At 49.2% G+C, this 20,672-nt stretch overlaps 1 protein-coding gene and 1 non-coding gene across 2 annotated transcripts; both read right to left on the reverse strand.

Moving 5' to 3' along the window:
* Positions 1-1,071: 1,071 nt before the first annotated feature.
* On the reverse strand, positions 1,072-15,428 carry SLC34A2 (solute carrier family 34 member 2). The gene is made up of 13 exons (XM_036419159.2): positions 15,295-15,428; positions 12,036-12,153; positions 11,796-11,930; positions 10,683-10,811; positions 8,990-9,133; positions 7,976-8,087; positions 6,534-6,729; positions 5,727-5,822; positions 5,265-5,385; positions 4,932-5,099; positions 4,412-4,528; positions 4,196-4,320; positions 1,072-2,939 (listed from the first exon to the last, which is right to left on the reverse strand). Exons 2-13 carry the CDS (start codon positions 12,148-12,150, stop codon positions 2,295-2,297), a joined length of 2,103 nt encoding a protein of 700 aa, XP_036275052.1. The 5' UTR covers positions 12,151-12,153; positions 15,295-15,428; the 3' UTR covers positions 1,072-2,294.
* A 1,327-nt stretch (positions 15,429-16,755) lies between these two features.
* Positions 16,756-16,887, reverse strand: LOC118710496. The gene has a single exon (XR_004985425.1). It is a non-coding gene; the product is annotated as a small nucleolar RNA SNORA9 (small nucleolar RNA).
* Positions 16,888-20,672: the final 3,785 nt, after the last annotated feature.

Genomic DNA, 20,672 nt, shown 5'->3' on the forward strand with positions numbered 1-20,672 from the left:
AAACAAAAGAACACAGAAGCCCTACCACATCTTCTCTCTTACTTCCTTACTTTTGTGCATTAGTCACCTGCCTGGGCTGAAAGTGAGGATGTTGAAGCAAAGGCAGCCATAGTTCCTTCACCGCTCTTCCTTACTCCTCAGTGAGGTCAAATATCCATACAAATGTGCACGCACCAGGGAATGAAATCAAACAACTGAGTGAGTTCTGTGCAATGTCCCTGCTGCTCCGGTAGCAATGAAATACGAGCAATGTGATTTTATCAAGTCTGCATGTAAAACTGGCCTCACACAACACAAACAGAAAAATCCATGCTAATATGTAAATTTTATAAAGAATAGTCTTACAGATGCTCAATGGTGTGGCTTGCGGTTTTCTGACTTATGGTTGTGCGGAAGCAGTATGCCTTCAATAGAAACCAGACGTGGAACTCTTGAGTTTGGATCTGGCCAGATGCAGGGAGCTACAGCTCTGTCAGCCACACGACCATGAGAGTAACCAACCCTCCACAGTACACTTAGTGTGTTGCCGAGTTTTATGGAAATTGTGTTGAGCATATATATGAGGCTAAGCTAGGCTGTTCGGTAGGTTAGGTGCATTAAATGCATTTTTCAACTCATAACAAACTTTTAAAAAGTCAAAAAACTAGAAAAAGAGAAAAAAATAAAAGGACTAGGCCAGAGAGACCACAGAGGAGCCTGTAGAGCATTGCAGTAAGTGAAATAAGCCAGTCAGAGAGACGAGTACCACATGACTTCACACATATGTGGAATTAATGAGCGAACTGAAAAAACAAAATAAAGCAGGCAGACAGCTGATGGGGGAGCTGCTGGAGGGACTGAGGGGAAAAAAAAAAAAAAAGGCCATGGAGAGGCTGGAGGAAAGGACAGCTTTCTACCTGTCATGCCTGTAAGGGCACTTTACTCCTGCCTTTTGACCAAGGGGACCAACAAATTATGTAGCTGGCCCTGGGGGTGAGTAGTAACATTTGAGGGGGAAATGGCCTCACATGTTTAGTAAACAGTTCAAGTGGGACCTTATTTCCCAGTAATTGAAAGCAACACACTCTTTGGGGGTTTGATCACCTTTATTTTTCCCTTCCCACAACCAGTTAAAAAAAATACAATCAATACAGGTACAAGGATCCAATTTGTAGAATACAAAGAGGGCCGCAGTTTTTGTATTTACAGGGAGGCATGGGCAGAGCTAACAGAGACGTGTTGAAAAGCCAGCATTACAAAATACAGAGGGTCTTGTTTCCCTTGACATTTCCAAATGAGAGCCCCAAACAAGTCCCACTACTATTACTACATAACTTATAAAAACGCTGTACAGGTGCACGGCTATAAATATGGCGTAGAAATGGCTGTTAGTTAGGGAATTGGTATCTACACGGGGGAAGGCCAGGGGAGGGCTTGGTTTGGTGTCCCGGCCTGTCATGACAGATGCGCTGTGGCATAGCTCCCCCTCCCCGGACCTGGCTGAAGCTTCCTCTCCAGGGAGAACTAGAGGTGAGGGATGAGGAGGGCAAAGGGGTAAATACTGGAGCGCTAGAAGGCACAGAGGGCATGTGGAGCAAGAAGGAGCACTTCCCTTGGACACACACACACACACACACACACACACACACACACACACGGACCCTGCTGACACCTGATCTCAAGAGGCAACAGGTGGGTCAAAGTGCATCCTGACTCCTGGAAACTCAAAGACTCAGCAGGTAAAAATGCTTGGACTAGCCAGACCTGCCCAGGAGAGGGGGCTTTGGGGGCCACTGGGAAGAGAGCAAGGTCCATGCCTGTGTCCTCCTCCAAGGCCTCTTGCCCTGAACTGGCCTGCTCTGGGGTGAGGACGCCTGGGTGGCAGCTGCTCTGGGTTGCAGCCAGGCTTTGGTGAAGGAGAATTTTATCACAATAAGAAAAGCCTAGGTGTGTGCATCTTTGAGAACCTTCCATAAATTCTTCCCTTGGGACTTCAGAAGATGGTTCCGTCTGAGAATAAGTCCCATTGGCCGGCCCATCAGGAGTGGGTGGGTGGGTGGGTGGATGGGTGGGTGGAGGGGATCGTTATCTAGCCAGGTGTCATTGTCTAATTCTTTCTGCACCTTCCTGGGAGTGGGAGACCCAGGGAGAAGGGGTGGAGCCAGAGTGACCAGGCAGGCTGACACATGCGCAAAGGGGAACGAGAGTCAGAGTTGATGTTGATGCCATTTCTCAGCAAAGTGGAGAATGGCGTTGCAGAACCAAGGAGGGAGCCAGGGAGACTTGGGGCCCCTCCTCCTACCTAAGGGCAGCCCCTACAAGGCTGTGAGGCTGGAGGTGGTGTTTGTGTTCAGGGTGTCCTCTTGGGACTTGGGTTCCTCTGGGGACTTGAGGACCCCTTCCGGGACCTCCACAACCACAGAGATGGTACGAAAGGACTCGGGGACCTTGATTTGGGTTTCCTCCTCCTCCTCTGTGGGCTCCCGGCAGCACTTGCTGCAGCGGCAGCACCTGGGGCAGCAGAGCGAGCAGCAGAAGCGGCAGCAGATGCGGCAGCAGCAGCAGCAGTTCCTCATGCAGCAGCCGGTGGCCAGGGAGATGGCAACGTCCCAGGGCTTCAGCGAGCGCATGCACATGGGCAGGAAGTTCCAGGTCTGGAACACCTTGGGCAGGATGCGGGGGCAGCTGGCCTGCAGGAGCTTGAGCACCAGCACCAGAAGGATCACGAGGACGATGGGCACCCCCACGCCCACTAGCACTGGCCAGCCAGCCAGCGAGAGGCCAAACACGGCCAGCGGGAACAGGAAGAATAAGATGACCAGGTAGAAGACGGCAAACCAGCGGTACTTAGCTGAGATGTTGCCCAGTCCCTTGGCCAGGCGGATGGGCAGGCGAGTGTACGGGATTGGGTACCACAGAAGGATACCCGTGACATTGAAGAAAAAGTGGCACAGGGCGATCTGAAATACAAAAGGTTGAACAGGTGAATGGTCTGTCGCATGGTGGTGTTTGGGGAAGGTCGGGGGGTAAAGGGATGTCACCAAGCTGGCTGAGGTAGTAGAGTCAAGGGGTCTGTATTGCCTGAGGGCCTGCCATATGTCAGGTTGAGGGGAGGAGTGTGTGTGTGTAGGGGTCGGGGGGAGTGGAGAGGAAGGTTTACTAGTTTAATTACAGCACAGTTTTCAGAAACTGAAGTCCTTTAGGCAAACTAACAATGCACCTCATGCATGTGCCCACTGCTAGCCTGTGCATTGGCCCTGCAGTTTCCAGCTGGGCAGTTAAGAGCTGGAGGGGCAGAGGGCAAGGCTTGCAGGATAGCTGGGTTCCTTGGCTCAAAGCCTCATTCCAGGGAGAGGGGAGGAAAGGAGGAATGGGGACAGTTAGCAGCATCAGCAGCTGAAGTTTATAATGTTTACCAGGAGCGAAACAGCTGTTCCAAGCACGTTGTGTGGATTCCTTCAATCCTCAAACAATATCCTATGAGGTGGCTATCAATATTGTCCCCATGTGATATTAGCAATAATGGAGGCACCTTGGGATTAAGCTCATTTTCCCAAAGTCAAACAGATGAGAGAAGGTAGAGATGGGTTTCAAACCCAGGAAGCCTGACTTCAGAGGCCACTCACTGTCCTATGTCCTCCCACAAGGTGCCAGCCATCATGCTAGGGACTTGAACCAGCCCTGGCTAATAGAGTAGACACGTGTGGCAACTGAGCGCTTGAAATGTGGAAGACTTAGTCCAAAAGAGAATGTAAAATATTACATTTAAAAATAATGATTACATGTTGAATTGGTAATGGTTAAATAAATACATCATTAAAATTGATCTTCCTGGTTTTTTGTTGGTTTTTTTTTTCCTCATTTTTTAAATGTAGCTACTAAAAATTTCAAATTACATGGGTGACTTGAATTTGTATACTACACGCACATTATATTTCTATTGGACATCATGGCTTTAGCCAGAACCTCAGGTCTTGATAATGCCTATGATTCCAAAATACTCCTTCTGTCTCTATCATGTGGCCATCCCACTTTTGTTTAATCAACTGCCAGTGACAGGAGTCTCACGGCCTCTCAAAGGAGCAGATGGCTTCTCCTCCACATTACCATTTTAGACTTAGGAGAAGCAGGTTCTTGTTAGAAACCATCTGCTTGCAAGACCACAGATATTCTTGCATCCCACCCCTAGAGCCCCTGTCCCACAGCATTTCCTGACCTGGAGTGCAGACTTCAAGGTCTTGCCTGGACTGGCCAAGGCGGCCATGATAGCAGTGGTGGTGGTGCCGATGTTGGCCCCCAGTGTGAGTGGATACGCCCTCTCAATACTTATCACTCCAACACCTGGGGGGAAATACAAAGTCCATCACATCAGTTCCAGAGGATGACAGGAGATGGTGACGGTGCCAGGGGGAGAAGCCAGAGAGAAACTCACCGATCAGTGGGGTCAAAGTAGACGTGAACACTGAGCTGCTCTGCACAATGAAGGTCATTCCTGCCCCCACTAAGATAGCCAGGTAGCCAGTCAGCCAGGAAAAGGGGAAAGGGAAATCTGGAAGACAGAAGGAAAAGTGATCTGTCACAAGCCTTCTAGGAAGGTATGGGATGGAGGCCTGGGGGAGGGAGGGGAGGTGGCATCTCCACAGGAACAGAGTGGGTGCACGTGCTAGGGTAATAAACCTGTGGGAAGGCTGGTTTCACAGTTCTGGATTTGAGCTGGAGTTTTCAGGATCTTGCAAACATGAGATGCAAGTTTGTTCTTGCTCCACAGGTCCCACCCAAGACACCAAGAAAGATTTTAAGGGCCAAGGGTGTCTTAGTTTCTGCAGCTTTTCAAATCCAAAGATAAAATCCATGCAGAGGCCACTGCTAGATAAGAATCTAAAGGAGCTTCCCTGAGGTGGCAACAGTGATGCCACACCTAAAAAGCCTAGAATGGGGGAGAGTTCACCTACCAGTATTGATGGTCTTCTTGATGACAATGGCTACTTGTCCCTTAAGCACAGAAGCCAGGAGCCTGACGATCATGATCAAACAGCCACAGAGCATCAGCACGGAGATAACCAGAAGGATGACGCCAACAACAGCATCCATGAGATTGGCATTCACAAAGAGGTGCTGGCCTGAAGAAACCAGGGTAAGACCTTATTAGAAGAGTCCCCCAAGCCACAGATTGTTATTAGGCCCTAGCTTTACTCCTTCTGTCTTATAGTGACATAATCTTGGTTGTTCACCACAAGCACTCCAGACAGCCCGTCCCAATGGCTGATGCTCTGAGTTCTACTCACACTTGGCAATATTCTCCTTGATGGTCACATTCTTGATGGTCCAGGTGTAGATACCATCTGTCCAACAGAGGTTGGGCGAGGTGCAGTTCTGAATCGAGGGGACGGTGACATTCACCTGAGTCTAGATGGCAAACATAACACTCAATTTTAGTGGGGAGAATGGGGAGACCATTAGTGGGGAGAATGAAGACAGAAGCAGCCAGAAAGTCGAGGGACATGAAAATTCCAAGTGAAGATAATAAATCTGTGTTGTGGGATGGGGCAAAATCTACTGCATTCTGTCTGTCCATCCAGCATGCAAGGACTTATTTCCTTATGGACGCTCACAGGCCAATTTTGATTTTTCAGGAATCCCATATTTTCTTTTGCCTGACCTTTTATTTTCCCACTTCGAATGAAAGAACTTGCTTAAAAGTACAAATGAAAGAGTCCACCCACACATCAATATTCTTAGAAACTTACCACGTTGGTCAAAGTTTTGCACCAAATCTTGATCAGACTCTTGTTCTTAGCTGTTGAGTCATTCAATGCAATCTGGTTGATAACCTTTTTATCCAGCTGAGGAAGGCAATAGACAGAAGAGAGTCAGCACATGCTCAGCCCAAACATGGGAGGGACTCGCAAGGGCTGCTGCAAACAGGGCCTCAGAGGAGGTGAACAGACGGTGAGGCCCTGCAGAGGTGGGCTGGGACTCGCCCTCTCAGCATCTAGACATCAGCAAGTGCTTTATAAATGAGTGAAGATGTGAATAATGAACTGGTACCTAGAAAGTGTGTATGTATTCAATGGGTGACAGATGGCAGAGAAAACCAGAAGTGAGAGTGAGAGGGCAAGGTCTAAGCTTGCCCCTTCTCCAAAGGCAACATTCACAAAGCCTTCTTTCATTTTAATAATATGGACAGACTCTGGTGACTAGAGGGGAAGATGGATGGGAAGGGCAGTAGCCTTTCTTTTTTGCTAGAAGTAGGATAATACTTTTCCAGTGATCCCACTGGTGCTTAGGTCAGTACTGAGACCAAAGTGGCCCCAGGTATCCAGTGGGGAGTACTTGAGCCTTGAGAAGACTCACCCTCTCCCTCCACCCTCCAGCATGACACACATGTGGAGGTCAAGGAAACAAGAAAGGTCTGTTACTCTCCCTAGTGTTTCCCCAGTTTCGTGGCTACTTTCAGAGGCAGCCAAATAGCAGTGTTCAGAGACTCCCTCCTGTCCATCCCAGGCTGAGCGGGGTGAAGGGCAAGGGGGAGGGAGTTGGCACTTGGCCCTTACCCGGATAATGAGATTTGTAAGGGGTTTCGTGATAACTCTAAGAAGTTCCGGGGCATCTTCTCCACTTCTGAAATTGAAGGAGTCCACTATCAGGTTGGTCAGGGCCTCCAGGTAATGGGTGGAAACCTCCACGGGCAGAAGCACCAGCACGGAGAGCCAGTTGAAGAAGTCATGAATGGTGGCCCCTGCAAAAGCCCTACAGAAGGGAACCCCAAGCCAACAGCCAGATTAGTCAATGAGCAAGTGGGCACCAGTCTAGGAAGGTCAACCTATTGAAATATCTCCCACAGGTAGAGCGTCAGTCTGCAGACTGAAAGATCCTGGGTTCGATTCCAGTCAAGTGCATGTACATTGGTTGTGGGCACATCCCTGGTGCGGGGTGTGCAGGAGGCAGCTGGTCGATGTTTCTCTCTCATCGACATTTCTAGCTCTCTATCTCTCTCCCTTCCTCTCTGTAAAAAATCAATAAAATATATTAAAAAAAAGAAAAATATCTCCCACAGGGGTGAGCAAAGTCAACCACATTCCTATGAGCAGGCACCGCCATAGATCACATGCTTATGTTTATGTGTCATGGGTCATCCAGAGGCCAAAAATCTGAATAAGAAAACCTTGAATCCCAGCCATGCCCCTCAGCAAAGTTACTTAGCCTCTTTGCATCGCTACATTAATAAGATGAGGCATAGGAATGCCCACTTGGCTCCTTGAGAAGATCAGATTAGCAAAAAACACCCTGGTAGTGTTTCATCTACTACTACTACTGCCCTCAACCAGTCTGCCCAAGGCCATCTGCCTAACCCACAGCACAAGCATCATTCAGGCAAGCTGAAAACTGCCTCTCCATCTTAGAAGGTTTTTTTAAAAAAAGAAGAAGCTGTTATCTGTTAGAAGAGAGGCCAGGAAATGTGCTTATTTTTTACATTAAACTTTTGGAAGACCAGGGTTCCCTTTGCCTGGTTCCAGCCCGCCCCATTTCATATCTCACACAGCCAGATCCACAAAAGCTACGTTTTGCCTTTCAGTAGCAGGTGAGTGAAGAACAAAGAAAAAGTGGCATGGGTTGAGCTGGCCAAGAATGAAAGCTTCGGGTTATAATTATTTCTGACCAAACAGGACAGGAAACCACCGCCTAGCTGGCCTTGTCTTCACTGCACCACGTTGCAAGTAAGCTTCCACCGTGGGTATTTAGGGAACCCTGCCTCTGTGCCAGGCACCTTGCTAAGTGTTAACCTGTATGGCTGTGTTTACTCCTTTAGACACACCACAGTGATGGTGTTTCCATTCATGAGCCCTACCCTCAGCTGCACTCTGTTATGGCCAGGAATAAGCGACCCAGGTCTGACAAGCACATTCTCAGTGGTGATCTAAAGGTAGCTATGACAAGCTGGCCAACCAACACCGAAGGGCCCGTAGGTGACAAGGGCTGGTTCTGAGCCTCCTACCTTCGGAACACATTCCGGTCTCCCACCTGCATGAGCGCCACGAGGGTGTTGGTGATCGAAGTTCCAATGTTGGCTCCCATGACATAGGGGATGGCAGTCCGCACCGACAGCACTGGGTAGAAAACAGGAAGTCAGCAGGGCAGCGAGGGTAGGTAGGCAGCCTGGCCAGGTTCCTGGTGTGCCAGGGGCAGGCTGAACCCATCAGGCTAGTCGCTGCCTAGAACTGCAGCTCTTTCCCTGTATGCACCTTGCGAAGAATCTGATAAAAGCTAGGGCAACTCATGTAGAAATACTAACATGGATCAAAAAGATTTCTTAGCACATAATTCCAGGGAATCCACAGATCCCCCAAGAATCCACAGCTCCCTCCTGATCTCTACTTTAAAGTGTCTTTCTCAATTTACTCATATGCAAGGCCATCTTCAAGGAGACTAGAAAACAAATAACAAGCATGGCAAATTCCTTTTTCTAAACAAGATTAATATAGTGCCTCAATGTTCTGGCACATAGTTATTTTAAAGAAATAATATCTATTTCTAACTGGGCCCAGAAAAGGCTTCAGTTAATGTTGGCTAACACGCTGGTTTGGGTTGAAAATTCATAGGTTCACACTTGTCCCACTCAGGGAATCTGTCTCCACTGTTAGTCAAGTTCAAGTTTGGAATGGCAGCTGCTAGCCACATATGACTACTGACCATACAGCTAGTGCAACTGAGCAGCCGGGCTATCTATTGTATTTTCAATTAAAATAATTAAGGTTAAATAAAATTAAATAGCCACATATCGCAAGTGTCTGCCGGACCAGACAGCATAGCACCAGATAATTCAGGGTCTATTCTCAGTCTGGGCTGTAGAAATAAAAACAGGAGGCTGCCTGAGGTTCAGGCGAACACATCATAGTAGGACACGATGGGGAAATCATGGTGACAAAAGCCGGGACACATGCAGAGTAAATCCTGGGCTACCAGCTGCTAGGGAAATGCCTGGAATACATCTGGGTTCATGGGTACTCACGTGAGGAGGCCACCATGCTGACGATGATGGATGTGGAGGTGCTCGAGCTTTGCACCAAAGCAGTCACCAGCACGCCGATCATCAGACCCGTCAGGGGGTTGGATATTATAGTGTTGTTGCTGAAGATCTTCCCAGCCATTTTTCCTGGAAAAACAAAACAAATCATGGCCACATGATAGGGGGTTAGGTGGGCACCAAGTGGCCAACATTGGCTGTGGGTTGTGGATCTCTGCCTCCAGCTCTGTTGGCACCTGTGGCAGCTTGCTCTCTCACACATTTCCCCTGTACTGCCTTGATGCCAGGAGACATGCCCCACTCACCCCCAGACCCTGTTCCTCTTGTGGCTTCATCCTGCACCCTCCCTTCAGCTACTAGCCTTCTGGTCTCAATTCTGTACTTGGCCCTATGGGTGCCAGTGAATTTCCTGTCTCAATTCCTATCTCCGGGATGTATTCTCAATTCATAAGATTTGTCCTCCAGGAGGGGATCTTCTCCTCTTTCCACTCTCCCTTTCCCAAGCCCTAGACCTAGCCCCAGCCCCAGCCTGTAATTGAATGCTGAAGGTGTCATTTCTGTGTGTGCCTCTGAGACCACCAATCCATTTTTTAAAGAAGACTGAAGCCCAGAATGTAGAGGTGAATTGTCTTGAGATATTGACAACAAAGCCTCTCCCTGCTATTGCCTCGGACCAGGGGGACAGAAGTGGCATCCAGAAAGTTAGTAAGTCACTTTACCCCAATTCTCCCAGGACACAAAGATGAGTTCTCAAGAGAAGCACCAAGGAGTGCAAAAGTCCACGTGCCAGGTGTCATCCAGAATGCTGTTATGAATGCTGTTATGCCAATTACAGGCTGTGAGCCTTAGGACCTCTTTGAGCCTGGGCCCTCTCCTCTATAAATAGGGAGGGCTTGGGAAGGAATGTTCAAGACAGTCCCCACCCCCTGAAAATGCCCGGACCCAGGAGGGATTCAAAGTGCTAGCTGTCAGTGTCATTGCCCATTTTGGGTACAAAGGTGACCAAACCAGTGGTGATTTCACACTTCAGGGCCACACAGGGCCATTCTCAGTGCTGGATAAAGGTTCTCCCAGTCTGGGGACCCTGTCCTTCTCCAGCAAAAGTCCAGCTTTGATTCCCTTAGTTGCTTTGGCCTAAGATGATTCTTATCCAATACTCCCCTCAGATGGCCGTCACCAAGGGGAAAAAAAAAAGAAAAAAGAGATCCCTTTCAGGCGTCCTCAAACTTTTTAAAGTGGGGGCCAGCTCACGGTCCCTCAGAGAGCTGGAGAGCCGGACTATATGAACTACTAATTCCTACTGTAACACCTCGGCTGCACTCACTGCCCAAAAAACCTGGCAGGCCGGATCAGACTCCTCTGCGGGCCGCATGTGGCCCGCGGGCCGTAGTTTGAAGACGCCTGCTAGATAAACCTATGTCAAACAGCTTCCTGTCTAAGGTTTGTGCACAAACACAAGGCGTTGGGTGCCTGGAACTGGCTCCAGCCCTGGCTCCTGGCCTTGGCCTCCTAAGCCAGCCAGATTCCTGGAGGCCTTAGCTTTCTCCTCTGTAAAATGGAAGATGAGCTGAGGTGGCTCCCAGCCCTAAAATGCAGCTGGAGAGGGCTTGATGCCTTGTGAGGATCTGAACCAAATGAGAGCACCCTTACCCCAGCCCTCCAACCCTTCCATCCATACCTCCAAGCAGCTGGAAGGCACTGCTGAGGATGTCCAAGGAGCACACGAACAGGTAGAGAAACATCAGGAGCAGAACGAGCCTCCCGATCTGTCTCAGGGAACACAGAATCTTCCCTTTGGTGTCTCTCTCTGGGGGAGGGAAAAAACACAAAGACTTTCAGTATCTGAAACCCTGAGGAGTTTGGCAATGAACTCTGAACCTCCCATCCCCCCTCCCCTAGCCAGGGGCCTGTGAGCACTTATGGACAGCTAGGCCCAGAGATGGTGGGCAGCTGTGGCTGCAGTTTCAGAGAAATTACCACTATCGCCCACTTAGTTGAAACCCCTGAAGTGTCTCCATGGAATGTGCACTGGCGAGGAGGGGTTCCGTGTAGTCTGGGACAAGCAAAGCAGGCTCCATGCTCAGCTGAGCCCGTGTCCCTGAACGAGGCGGTGAAGAGCACTTACCACCTGCTAAGTGTGGGGTCAGAGATAATGGCTCTCCTAAGCTCCTCTGAACAGCAGACTCTTTTCTAGGCTGTGGCTGCAAGGTAGCAATCACCGCCTCCATTTGGGGAGTGCTGGGGCAATGCTATGCCCTTAATGGCTATTTTCTCCTCTCTTAAAGTGGTTTGCACTCCCCCCCACCCCAGTCCTGTGAGCCACACATCACCTTACACCCTGAACCAGGAAAACAATGCAACATTTGCTTGCCCGGAAATGCTGACTATACTACCTCTGTCTTCTACAAGACTGCTCTGATGCTTGCATTTAGGAAAGGGGACCCCCCCACCCCTCCCATCCAGCTTTCAGAGCAGGAACCTAACTAACTGCTCACTGCTGCAGCCACAGCACCATGACAGTACCCAGGAGCTGGTCAGCACACAACAGGTAATTAAGGAGCAGCACCGGTGTCCAGCATGGTTATAACCCCAGCAAATGGCACGTCTGCCAAATGAACAAAAGTACAAAAGGGTTCCCTAACCATCACTTTGTGCTTTCACTCCACGCCTCCTAGACTGTCGGGTGACAACCCTGGCCAGGCCCTTTGTTCGAAGGGCATCAGGAGTGGGAAGAGAAGCGATGCTGTCCTGGTGATGAGCTCACTCCCTTGCCCAGCTCTTGACCACTTACCCGACCACCTGATCCCCTTGGGCTGAAGCTCGGGCAGGTCCCAGGGGTCTTCAACGCCAGAGTGCTCCTCTATCAGGGTGGCGGTGGAGTGGTATGACTGAAGTTCAACCTTTGTGTCAGCGGTCCCTGCGACATCTGGCCAAACAAACAACAAAGGTCAAGGAGAAAGGCGGAGGATCAGCCCGGCGTTTCTTGGGGTGCCCACAGGAGGCCCCTTGGGGCTGGATGAGCAGCACTTACTTTTGTTGGGATCCTTTCCTTTTCCATCTGTGGGGGGCTGTTGGCCATCTGTGATGCCTCCGATATATTTACCTGGGTTGGGCTGGGCGTTTTCCACCTCAGGCCAAGGAGCCATGGTCTGCGGGGGGGAACAGAACTTAAAGAAGCAGCCACTGAAAGGAGGCCACTCAGATGTCATGGCTGGGAGAGCTAGCAGCTGCAAGATTTGGATAGAGTGGATGAGTGTTGTGCTTACACCTCTAAGTGTGGGCTCTTCGGCACCATATTACACTCCTCTGCAGGCCTCCTTCAACCACTTCTTAACCTGTGCTTCTTCCATGTCAGCCTCAAATCTCCATTTCAATCTACCCATCTTTGATTTCCCTATGCCCTGTCTTGTTCTGTCTTGAATGTCCCCTTCAGTCAGAAAGAGAATGCAAACTCATCCATCCTCATTGAATCTCCATCTGCCAAGTCCTCACGACCCTCCAAGGTGCCCCCAGTGGACTAACATATATGCTCATATACATTTCACCTGCTTTTACCAACCATCAGGTCTTCTGCGATAAGCAAGACACCTTGGACCAGGTTTAAATCCTAGAGCACATGTGTCAAACACAAGGCCTGCGGGCCAAATCTGTCCCGCCAGGCCTTGCAATGTGGCCCGCACCGCGCTGTCATCACTGCACTCCGCTGCGTTTCCATCACAATGACAGTTTATGACTGTTCAGTAAACCATTCGGCCCGCGATTTAGGCTGGATTTTAGATTTTGGCCCCTTCTCTGATTGAGTTCGACACCCCTATTAGAGCATGCTCGCGCTACCTGCCACAGGGGCCGAGAAGAGTGAAGGCATCTATGTTGGCAGTTCTGATACCCAGAAAGGTGCTTTTGATGGCTGAGCATGAGGCTAGGGTTTATCACATAACCACTCCTTTACTTCGCACCACTAGTCCCTACAGCCAATCTGGCTGTGTTGATAGTCCTTTTGGCTCACCTTCCTGCATCTACCCGTGCTCCCCATGCCAAGAGGAAGTCTTGCAGGCTAGGAAAGGAAACGTCCTGGCTCTCTCAGACCTGGGTAACCAGGAAATGTAGGGCACCTGGCAGTCACCCAACCCCTACACTCTGCTTTGTTTGGGTCTTTCCAACCCGGACCTGCTCTGGGGCTGCCTGTGCTCAGCCCAAGGACATCTGAAAAGGTGGAGAGAGGAGGCATGAGGCAGCGCCCTGAAGACAGGCCAAGATACTCACACCTTCTTCCCCTGCGCGGAGGCCCCAAGCACAGGGAGAATGAGCTCTGCAGCCCAGCACGCAGGGCACTTAGTAGGCTGCTTGCTGAGTGCACTGTGCCAGGCTCTGCTGCAAGCCTCGTACACAAGTTAACCCCATGCATCTCACCCGCACTTCAAGGGACTTATGTTCTTATACTTTGAAAAAATGATCAAGACTTCAAAAATTCCCAAGAGGGTGGTGGCTACTTTTCTTTAGCTTCCTTTAGCCACCACAAGGCAAAATAACCCCAAGGACCCGGTAGTGGTGGGAGGGAGGGGTGTGGGGCAGGTGACAGGGAAGCAATTGGCCTGGTTTTATGTTGTTGAATAGCTTTAGACTTTTAATATGCACTAAAATGATGTTTAAAGACATTTGCCCTCTCTTTGAAGTAGGGCCCATGACCATACCACGCTCCCAGTGTACTTTAAATTTGGATTTAGAGCATTTTAAATAAATCCTTGTAATGATAACTATATCAATTATTTTGCATTGCATTGGGGAGGGGTTAAAGAGCTAATTTATAATGATAAACATTTAAAAACACATTTCAATCATTTTGCAGCCCTCTTTTTTGAACTCTTCTGCATGTTTGAAGTCCGTTGGGATGACTTAACTCACTGGGACAGCCTGCTTGCTCCCTGCTGATACAGCCATTCTGTCCCAAGGGTGGGGGTGGGTTGGTATGGGAGGAGGGGGGTGAGGAAGGTGAGGTGGAAGGTGGCTGCCTTCTTTCTTAAGTTGAACTCGGGCTATTTTTGTCAACTTTGTATCTAACAGTAATAACCCCCAGGTTCCCCTACCACTGGGGGCTTTTTTAATGAGTGGTTGAGTGATTTGGGGTGGATTTTGGAAGCATGCCCTTCTTGCCAGCAGATCATTATCAGCTGGTTGGCTGGCACAAACCAAGAGATTCAAGCATGTTTAGCACTCCGGAACAACGGTCTCCTAGGAGGCACACAACTTTGCAAGACTTCCCAACAAAGAGCAGCCAATGAACTTCAGCAAAGGAGGGCTAACAAACCCAACACGGGGGCGGGGGGGGGGGGGTAGGAGTGCGGGCAGGAAGAGGACTATACGTGATGACGTGATGAAACAGACAAGCTGCCTCCTTGCTAAGGAGCAGGAGAGGTTCTACTCTGTTCACCTGAGTGCCAGTGACCCAGGCAGGCATCCCCCAGGGGATCTGAAGACTGAATTAATGCCAGTCCACCGCCGCCCTCTTTCCGGCCTGGAGAGCCTGGGTTTCTCCCCCGTTCAAACCCCCCCCACACACACACCCTAAGCTGCACCCGTGCACACCTATCTCCTGGTTAGCCATTCCCCTGGTTATCTGGCCCAACACCCTCAAAACCTTGAAAAATTGTGGGCTCTGTTTTTCCAAGACAAGATGAAGGACAGGCCAGCCCTCTCCTGATTCTGGCCACCTGCCCCGTGAACAAGTTTGCACTATATCTAGCAGACACTTAAAGAAACAACAGCTTAGCAGGGGAAGTCGTGCTTGGAGGTGGGGGGGGGGGGGTGTGGGGAGGGGGCGTGCAGCATTGGACAACCACACAGACCTACAATTTCAGCTCAAATCTCAGATGCCTGTTCTTGTAAAGAAGGGGACACAGAGGCCCAGCGACTGATAGACTTGCCTTGGGTCACACAGAGAATCAGTTACTACACAGAACACCTAGCCCTCCTGATGCCGCGTAATACTTTCATTCCCCACCCCCTTTTCCTCCCCAAAACCAGGAGCCCCAATACATCTACTATTTTAAAACTCCCCACGTGTGGCTCATTCATAACTACCAGTTAGCAGGAGTATACTCAGGAGCTGAGAAAGAAATCTGAAAAATTGGAAGCTTATCTTACCCCCCCCACACCCCCTTTTCCTCAGCCCAAAACCAGCAAAGTTCCTTGAGGTCTTGCAGGGAGGGATAGCTAAAAGAATTCAGGAGTTTAAGGTGCTCTCTCCAGGGTGAGATGGGGCGGAAAGTGCCCTGGCCGGGCGCGGTACTCACCAGCGCTCCCTGCGCAGGCAGTGGACCAGGCAGTCACCCAGGTGCAGTGCGGCGGCCGGTTATATAGCCAAGGTGTTGCGCAAAGAGGCCAGTGGCAGGGGCTGTCACCACGCCCCTCGGCACATTCCAGGACCGCCTGTGGCCGCCAAGGCTCTGCCTACCTGCTGGCTTAATGAGCCCAACGTGACTCGCCCAGCTGCTCTGCTCAGCCTTTCCCAGGAGCCGGCGGGCAGGGCAGCGAGCGCGCTCTGCTTGCGCTCTGCTCTTCCCCAACGCAGGACACAGAAGATCCCGGCACATGGGCGCTAGTGGGGCTCCGGGTTCCCACCTGTCCCCTCCCCAAGAACCTGAATCTGCTAGTTTAGCTGCTCTGGAGCAGAGGAAGCCAGATAAAGACCAGCTAGAAAACTCAGGGACAAAAACCTTTCAAAACAAAGCCAGGATTGTTCGGCCCCACGGGTCTTGGGGATGCTTTCTGCATTAGTAGCCCGGGCTGAGCCATGGACACTAGGAGCCCTGGGTCTGAGGCGGGACTTGGCTGGATGAGGTAGGTTGAGGAAGCAACCCATGGCCCTGTTTCACCACCTGAGCTGCCTGTGTGTACCCTATGTCGTCCCTCCTCTTTTCCATTCTAACCCGCGCCAGGGAGAGCCCATCACCACACTTATCCTAACAGCAACCGACCAGGCAGACACGTTTCCAATGTGTACACAAGCTCCTTCCCTGGGCTCAAAGTAGCCCCTAAGGAGGGTTTAGCGTGGTGGGAGGCATGACATGGGATTGCTCGGGATTTGCTGAGCCAGGATCAAACCTGGGTCTCATTGCAAAACCCAGGTCTTACTCCCTCTGCCACAGGGCCCTGGTTTTACAACCGAAGAAAATGAAGCTTAGCAGCTAACTAGCGGACGGGCTGCCCACAGCTAATATGTAGTGGGCGTGCCTTATGGGAGGTAGGCTGGTTTCACTCCACAGCCAATAGCTCTCTCCGCCTCCCCCCCACCCCCCTCCCGCTCCGGGGAGAAGTCGGGAGTACTGCTTCCAGGAACCTGCCGAGCAAGCCAGGATCTCCCTGGGGCTGACTGGCATCACACTGCCTGAGATCAGTCCCATCAGTCCCGGGTCTTGCCCTTTGCTCCCCCTGCCTTCTCTTGCTCCTGTGTGAAATAGAAATGCTGGTCCCTATCTGAATAAGATGAGCTAAAGTACCTTAGCACATAGAACAGTACTGGCTCCGGATGAGTGCTCAGTGCTAACCATGTCAGTTTCCCTGGGAAACTCCCATGTTGGGAGATGAATGGAAAGCTTTGATTAGACTCATCTAGAACCTTGAGGCCATTTATTACACAGCCTCAGATGCTGGTTACATCGGTCCAGAGGCCAGGACATACTGCTTGGAGAGTGGGCATTTCACATCTTTTTTTTTGTTGTTTTTTGTTTGTTTGTTTGTTTGTTTGTTTTTGTGATTGTCTGAAATTTCTATGACCTTGCTCCGGATGCAGCAGAGCAAGGCCTCAAATCATTCCAAAATGTTCTCGCAAGCACTGTAGGAATGCACAGGGTCACCCCAGACTCAAGCACGCTGGAGGCTTGCAGTTCACATCTCCTTTATCACCCCCAACAAGGAGCTAATAGACCAAAATTTCAAAAAACTTGGAAAAAGAAAGGCTTCCCTTTTATGTCCCAATTGAAAAGGCGAAATGCTGGTCCAATCAGGAGACCTTTTTAAAAAGGTGTATGGATCTTGATAATAGCTCAGGGCTGATGTCTGTCTGACTCTCGTTTTGAATTGTAGTTTTTGTATTGCTTTTTGTACTGCGTTGGGGAAAAGTATACTGTGTGTAGACTCTCTCCCTTAGTTTGATGCAGAATATTTTTGTCTTTATTCCATCTCAGACACAGAACCCTATCACCTCACGTTCATACTTGTTTGTGCCTACTGCCATCCAATAAGGCAGAATTGGTTGAATTAAATGGTATCATTAATTTGATCTTGAGCATCTTGCCTCCAGGCTATAAAACTGTGAGCTAATTAGTATAGGCCCACACTCCTTACTGAGCTCCTGGGGCCAGGCATGCTCCACATTTGAGAACTTTCCCATTCTGGAAAGTAAGATGCTGTGAGGAACTTCCTGAGTTATCACTATAACTATATGTAGCAGTGACCTCCCTGCTTTAGCACCCATCATTATTATATTGGTATTTCTAACCTGTTGTGGATTAAGAGAATAGCTCACCTTTCTCAAGTCATAAAAGCTGTAAAGCAAAAGTAAGTAAACCCAAAAGGTCTGATAGGTCTATTAGGTCTATTTCTGTGCAGCTTTGACAGCCTAGACTAAAATCAGGGCATTCCCAAATGATGTATACACATTTTAACAACTGGTAGCTCAATTGGTGTTTCTTCCTTTTCAGATTAGCCTATTGGGATGAATAATGGCAGCCAACGTGTGCATCCATTTTTTGAGGGACACCCCATATTTACTATTAAACTACTATTTACTATTATAAGCAGGAAACTTTCTTACTACATAATGCTGGGCTAGGTTCTAAATAATTGAAGCCATTGGCACTAAACTCCCACTTCCCAAGGACACACATATTAGAAACAAGACTAACAAGTTGGGCTCTGCAGAGGGCTGTGATAACCAGGATGGATCGGTCTCACAACTTGGGTGAAGACCAGGAGTCCACGGTGAAGAAAGGTGATTTCTATGCCATTTGGACCTTTTGCTTCTGTCACTGTGTTCTTGCTATTCCTGTACCTGGGACATTCTCACATTTTTACATGGACATTCCTGTCCTTCAGGTCTCAGAGAGCTTCACTGAGGATGTCTCTTCCCCACAGTCATTATCACCCTATTTGTTTTTCCTTCATAAATTATGGTATGACCTTTGCAATGACAGACTTCCAAATACATTGTCTCTTCATGGGTTGGGGGGTTGAAATATAAAGGTCTCAATTGTTCCCTCAATATTTCACTTTCTACTTCAACATTTTTAACTTTAAGTTACTAGAATATATAATTTTTATCACAATTCCTAATCACGTAATCAAAGTCAGAAGATGTAGTAAAATTAAGCAGTGACTCACAACTCTGAACATCTCCCCAGAGGCTGAAATCCTCTCGCTTCTGTTCTCCGTGGAGTCTGGGTCCAGCAAGCCTGTTGGAGAGGTTAAAGGAAGACATGTTGAGTGACTCCAAAGCACCTCACCTCACAGCCCTTTAGCTTCTTCGGGGTCCTGCGACAGTGCTGGTAATTCTAGGGGTGCTTAGTCAGGCCTACTGACAAGCTATGGACCCCCTTGGATGCAGCCAGAACTCAGGAAATGTCAAATAACGTTACCTCGCCGTGAAAAAGCACAGGTTTAGATAGAGAATGGAACTTGGGCTGACATAATTATAGGCTGTTTTCAACTTGACTTAAATATGTACACAACATTCAGGGAAAAGCAATACACAAAAATGTTCACAGTGGTTATCTCTGGCAGTGGGAGCTGGTGGCTCTATTTCCTATCTATTTGTATAAGGCTCCAAAAAGAATTCAAGACAGTTTACAGATTGACAAAGAAAATTAATTCAAAAATAAGTGCAGAGGTCAGAGGGGGGGGGGGGGGGGGGGGGGGGGGAACTGGGTGAAAGGTTAAGGGATTAGCCAAAGAGCATATATGCATAACCCAAGGCACAGACAATAGCATGGTGATGGCCAAGGAAAAGGGGGAGGGGGCCTAACAGGAGGGGGGCAAAACTCAGGGAGGGATGAGAACATCAGCAATAATGTCAATTTTTTTTTTTTAATAAAAGAAAAAGTGAAAAGAGGCAGAGAAATGTAGGGAGGTGAGAGGCAGGATCCACACCACAGCCAGGCTGGACGTGAGAGGAAGGCCAGGTGTAACCGAAGGCCTCAGAACAGTGGACTGACCCACTTACTCCCCCTCAAAGGGGCAGCAGATGCTGCTGCTGGAAATGAGGGCCAGGGCTGCTGTTCCACATTTCAGAAGCCAGAAGGTAAGACCTCTAGGTAAGATTTCAGAATGTCTGATGTTGGTTCAAAACTTTCTTTAAAACCAGCTGGTGTTGTTCAGTGGTTGAGCATCGACCTTTGAACCAGGAGGTCACAGTTTGATTCCCAGCCAGGGCACAGGCTCAGGTTGCAGGCTCGATCCCCAGGGTGGGGCGTGCAAGAGGCAGTTGATCAATGATTATCTCTCATCACTGATGTTTCTAAATCTCTCTCCTTCTCCCTTCCTCTCTGAAATCAATGAACATATATTTAAAACTCCAAGAAACCAAATGAAATTTCATCTCAGGCCAAATGCACTAGCTACTCCCTTGTTCTCTCTCCACCAGCATCACTGTTTAAATCTCCCTAGAACCTAGGATCTCGAGAACAATACAGTATGAGCAGCATGAAGCCAGGGGTGTTTTGTCTCCTGCCGCTGTGTTCCACAAACCTTAGAGGGATGCCCAACTCAGAGCACAACTGACATTGTGGAATGAATGGCAGAGGACATCCTACACCAGCATCATCGTGACCTGCCCCTTTGTGCCTGTTCCCTCTATCAGGTCCTGGCTCTCAGCAGGAGGAAGGCCCCCAGGAGCTACCTGACCGCAAGCATCACACTCCCACCCTCCCTCCAAAGCACCTGATGCTTCCCACGATTAATGATCATTAGCCTCGGAGGGTGAGGAGGGGCTCCGTGCCCCGTGTTCATGTTTACACTGGGCAGGTGTCCAGCGGACTGTAAGCTGGGAGCAGCCGCTAGTTATCAGAACAATGCAAGCTTCTGTCCTTAAGGGAACTCAATAAAACAGATCTCATAACCTCTGAGAAAGGGCAAGCAGGTTTGCCATTTTTAACTGCTACCTTAGCTGTTATTTATTCTTTGGGGTCTGTAGGAATGGGGAGGGGCACAATTGAATGTGACTCAGAAAAAATGCAAAGGCAACCTGGCCAAGGCAAAAGTGGGCCCCTCCCAATTTGGGGTCAATTCCCACGATCCCTCCTTTATGGTAAATCTGGCCAAATTTCACTTCTTCCCTTCTGAGATGGTCTATGGAGATGTGAGTAGACCTGCTATCATGTGATATATTTGCTTTGATTTCCCCGTTCCTCCCGTTATTAATGTTGTGAGCAACCGAAACCGGTTTGGCGCATCAGCTTGGGGACTGAAAGGTCCTGGGTTCGATTCCGGTCAAGGGTATGTACCTTGGTTGCGGGCATATCCCCAGTAGGGGGTGTGCAAGAGGCAGCTGATCGATGACTTTCTCATCGATGTTTCTAACTCTCTATCTCTCTCCCTTCCTCTCTGTACAAAATCAATAAAATATATATTTTTTAAAATGTTGTGAGCATTTGTGTTTGTCCTTAAAATTTCTTGG

Source organism: Pipistrellus kuhlii, unplaced genomic scaffold, assembly GCF_014108245.1.
Source record: "Pipistrellus kuhlii isolate mPipKuh1 unplaced genomic scaffold, mPipKuh1.p scaffold_m20_p_1, whole genome shotgun sequence".
In the NCBI taxonomy this organism is placed as follows: Eukaryota; Metazoa; Chordata; class Mammalia; order Chiroptera; family Vespertilionidae; genus Pipistrellus; species Pipistrellus kuhlii.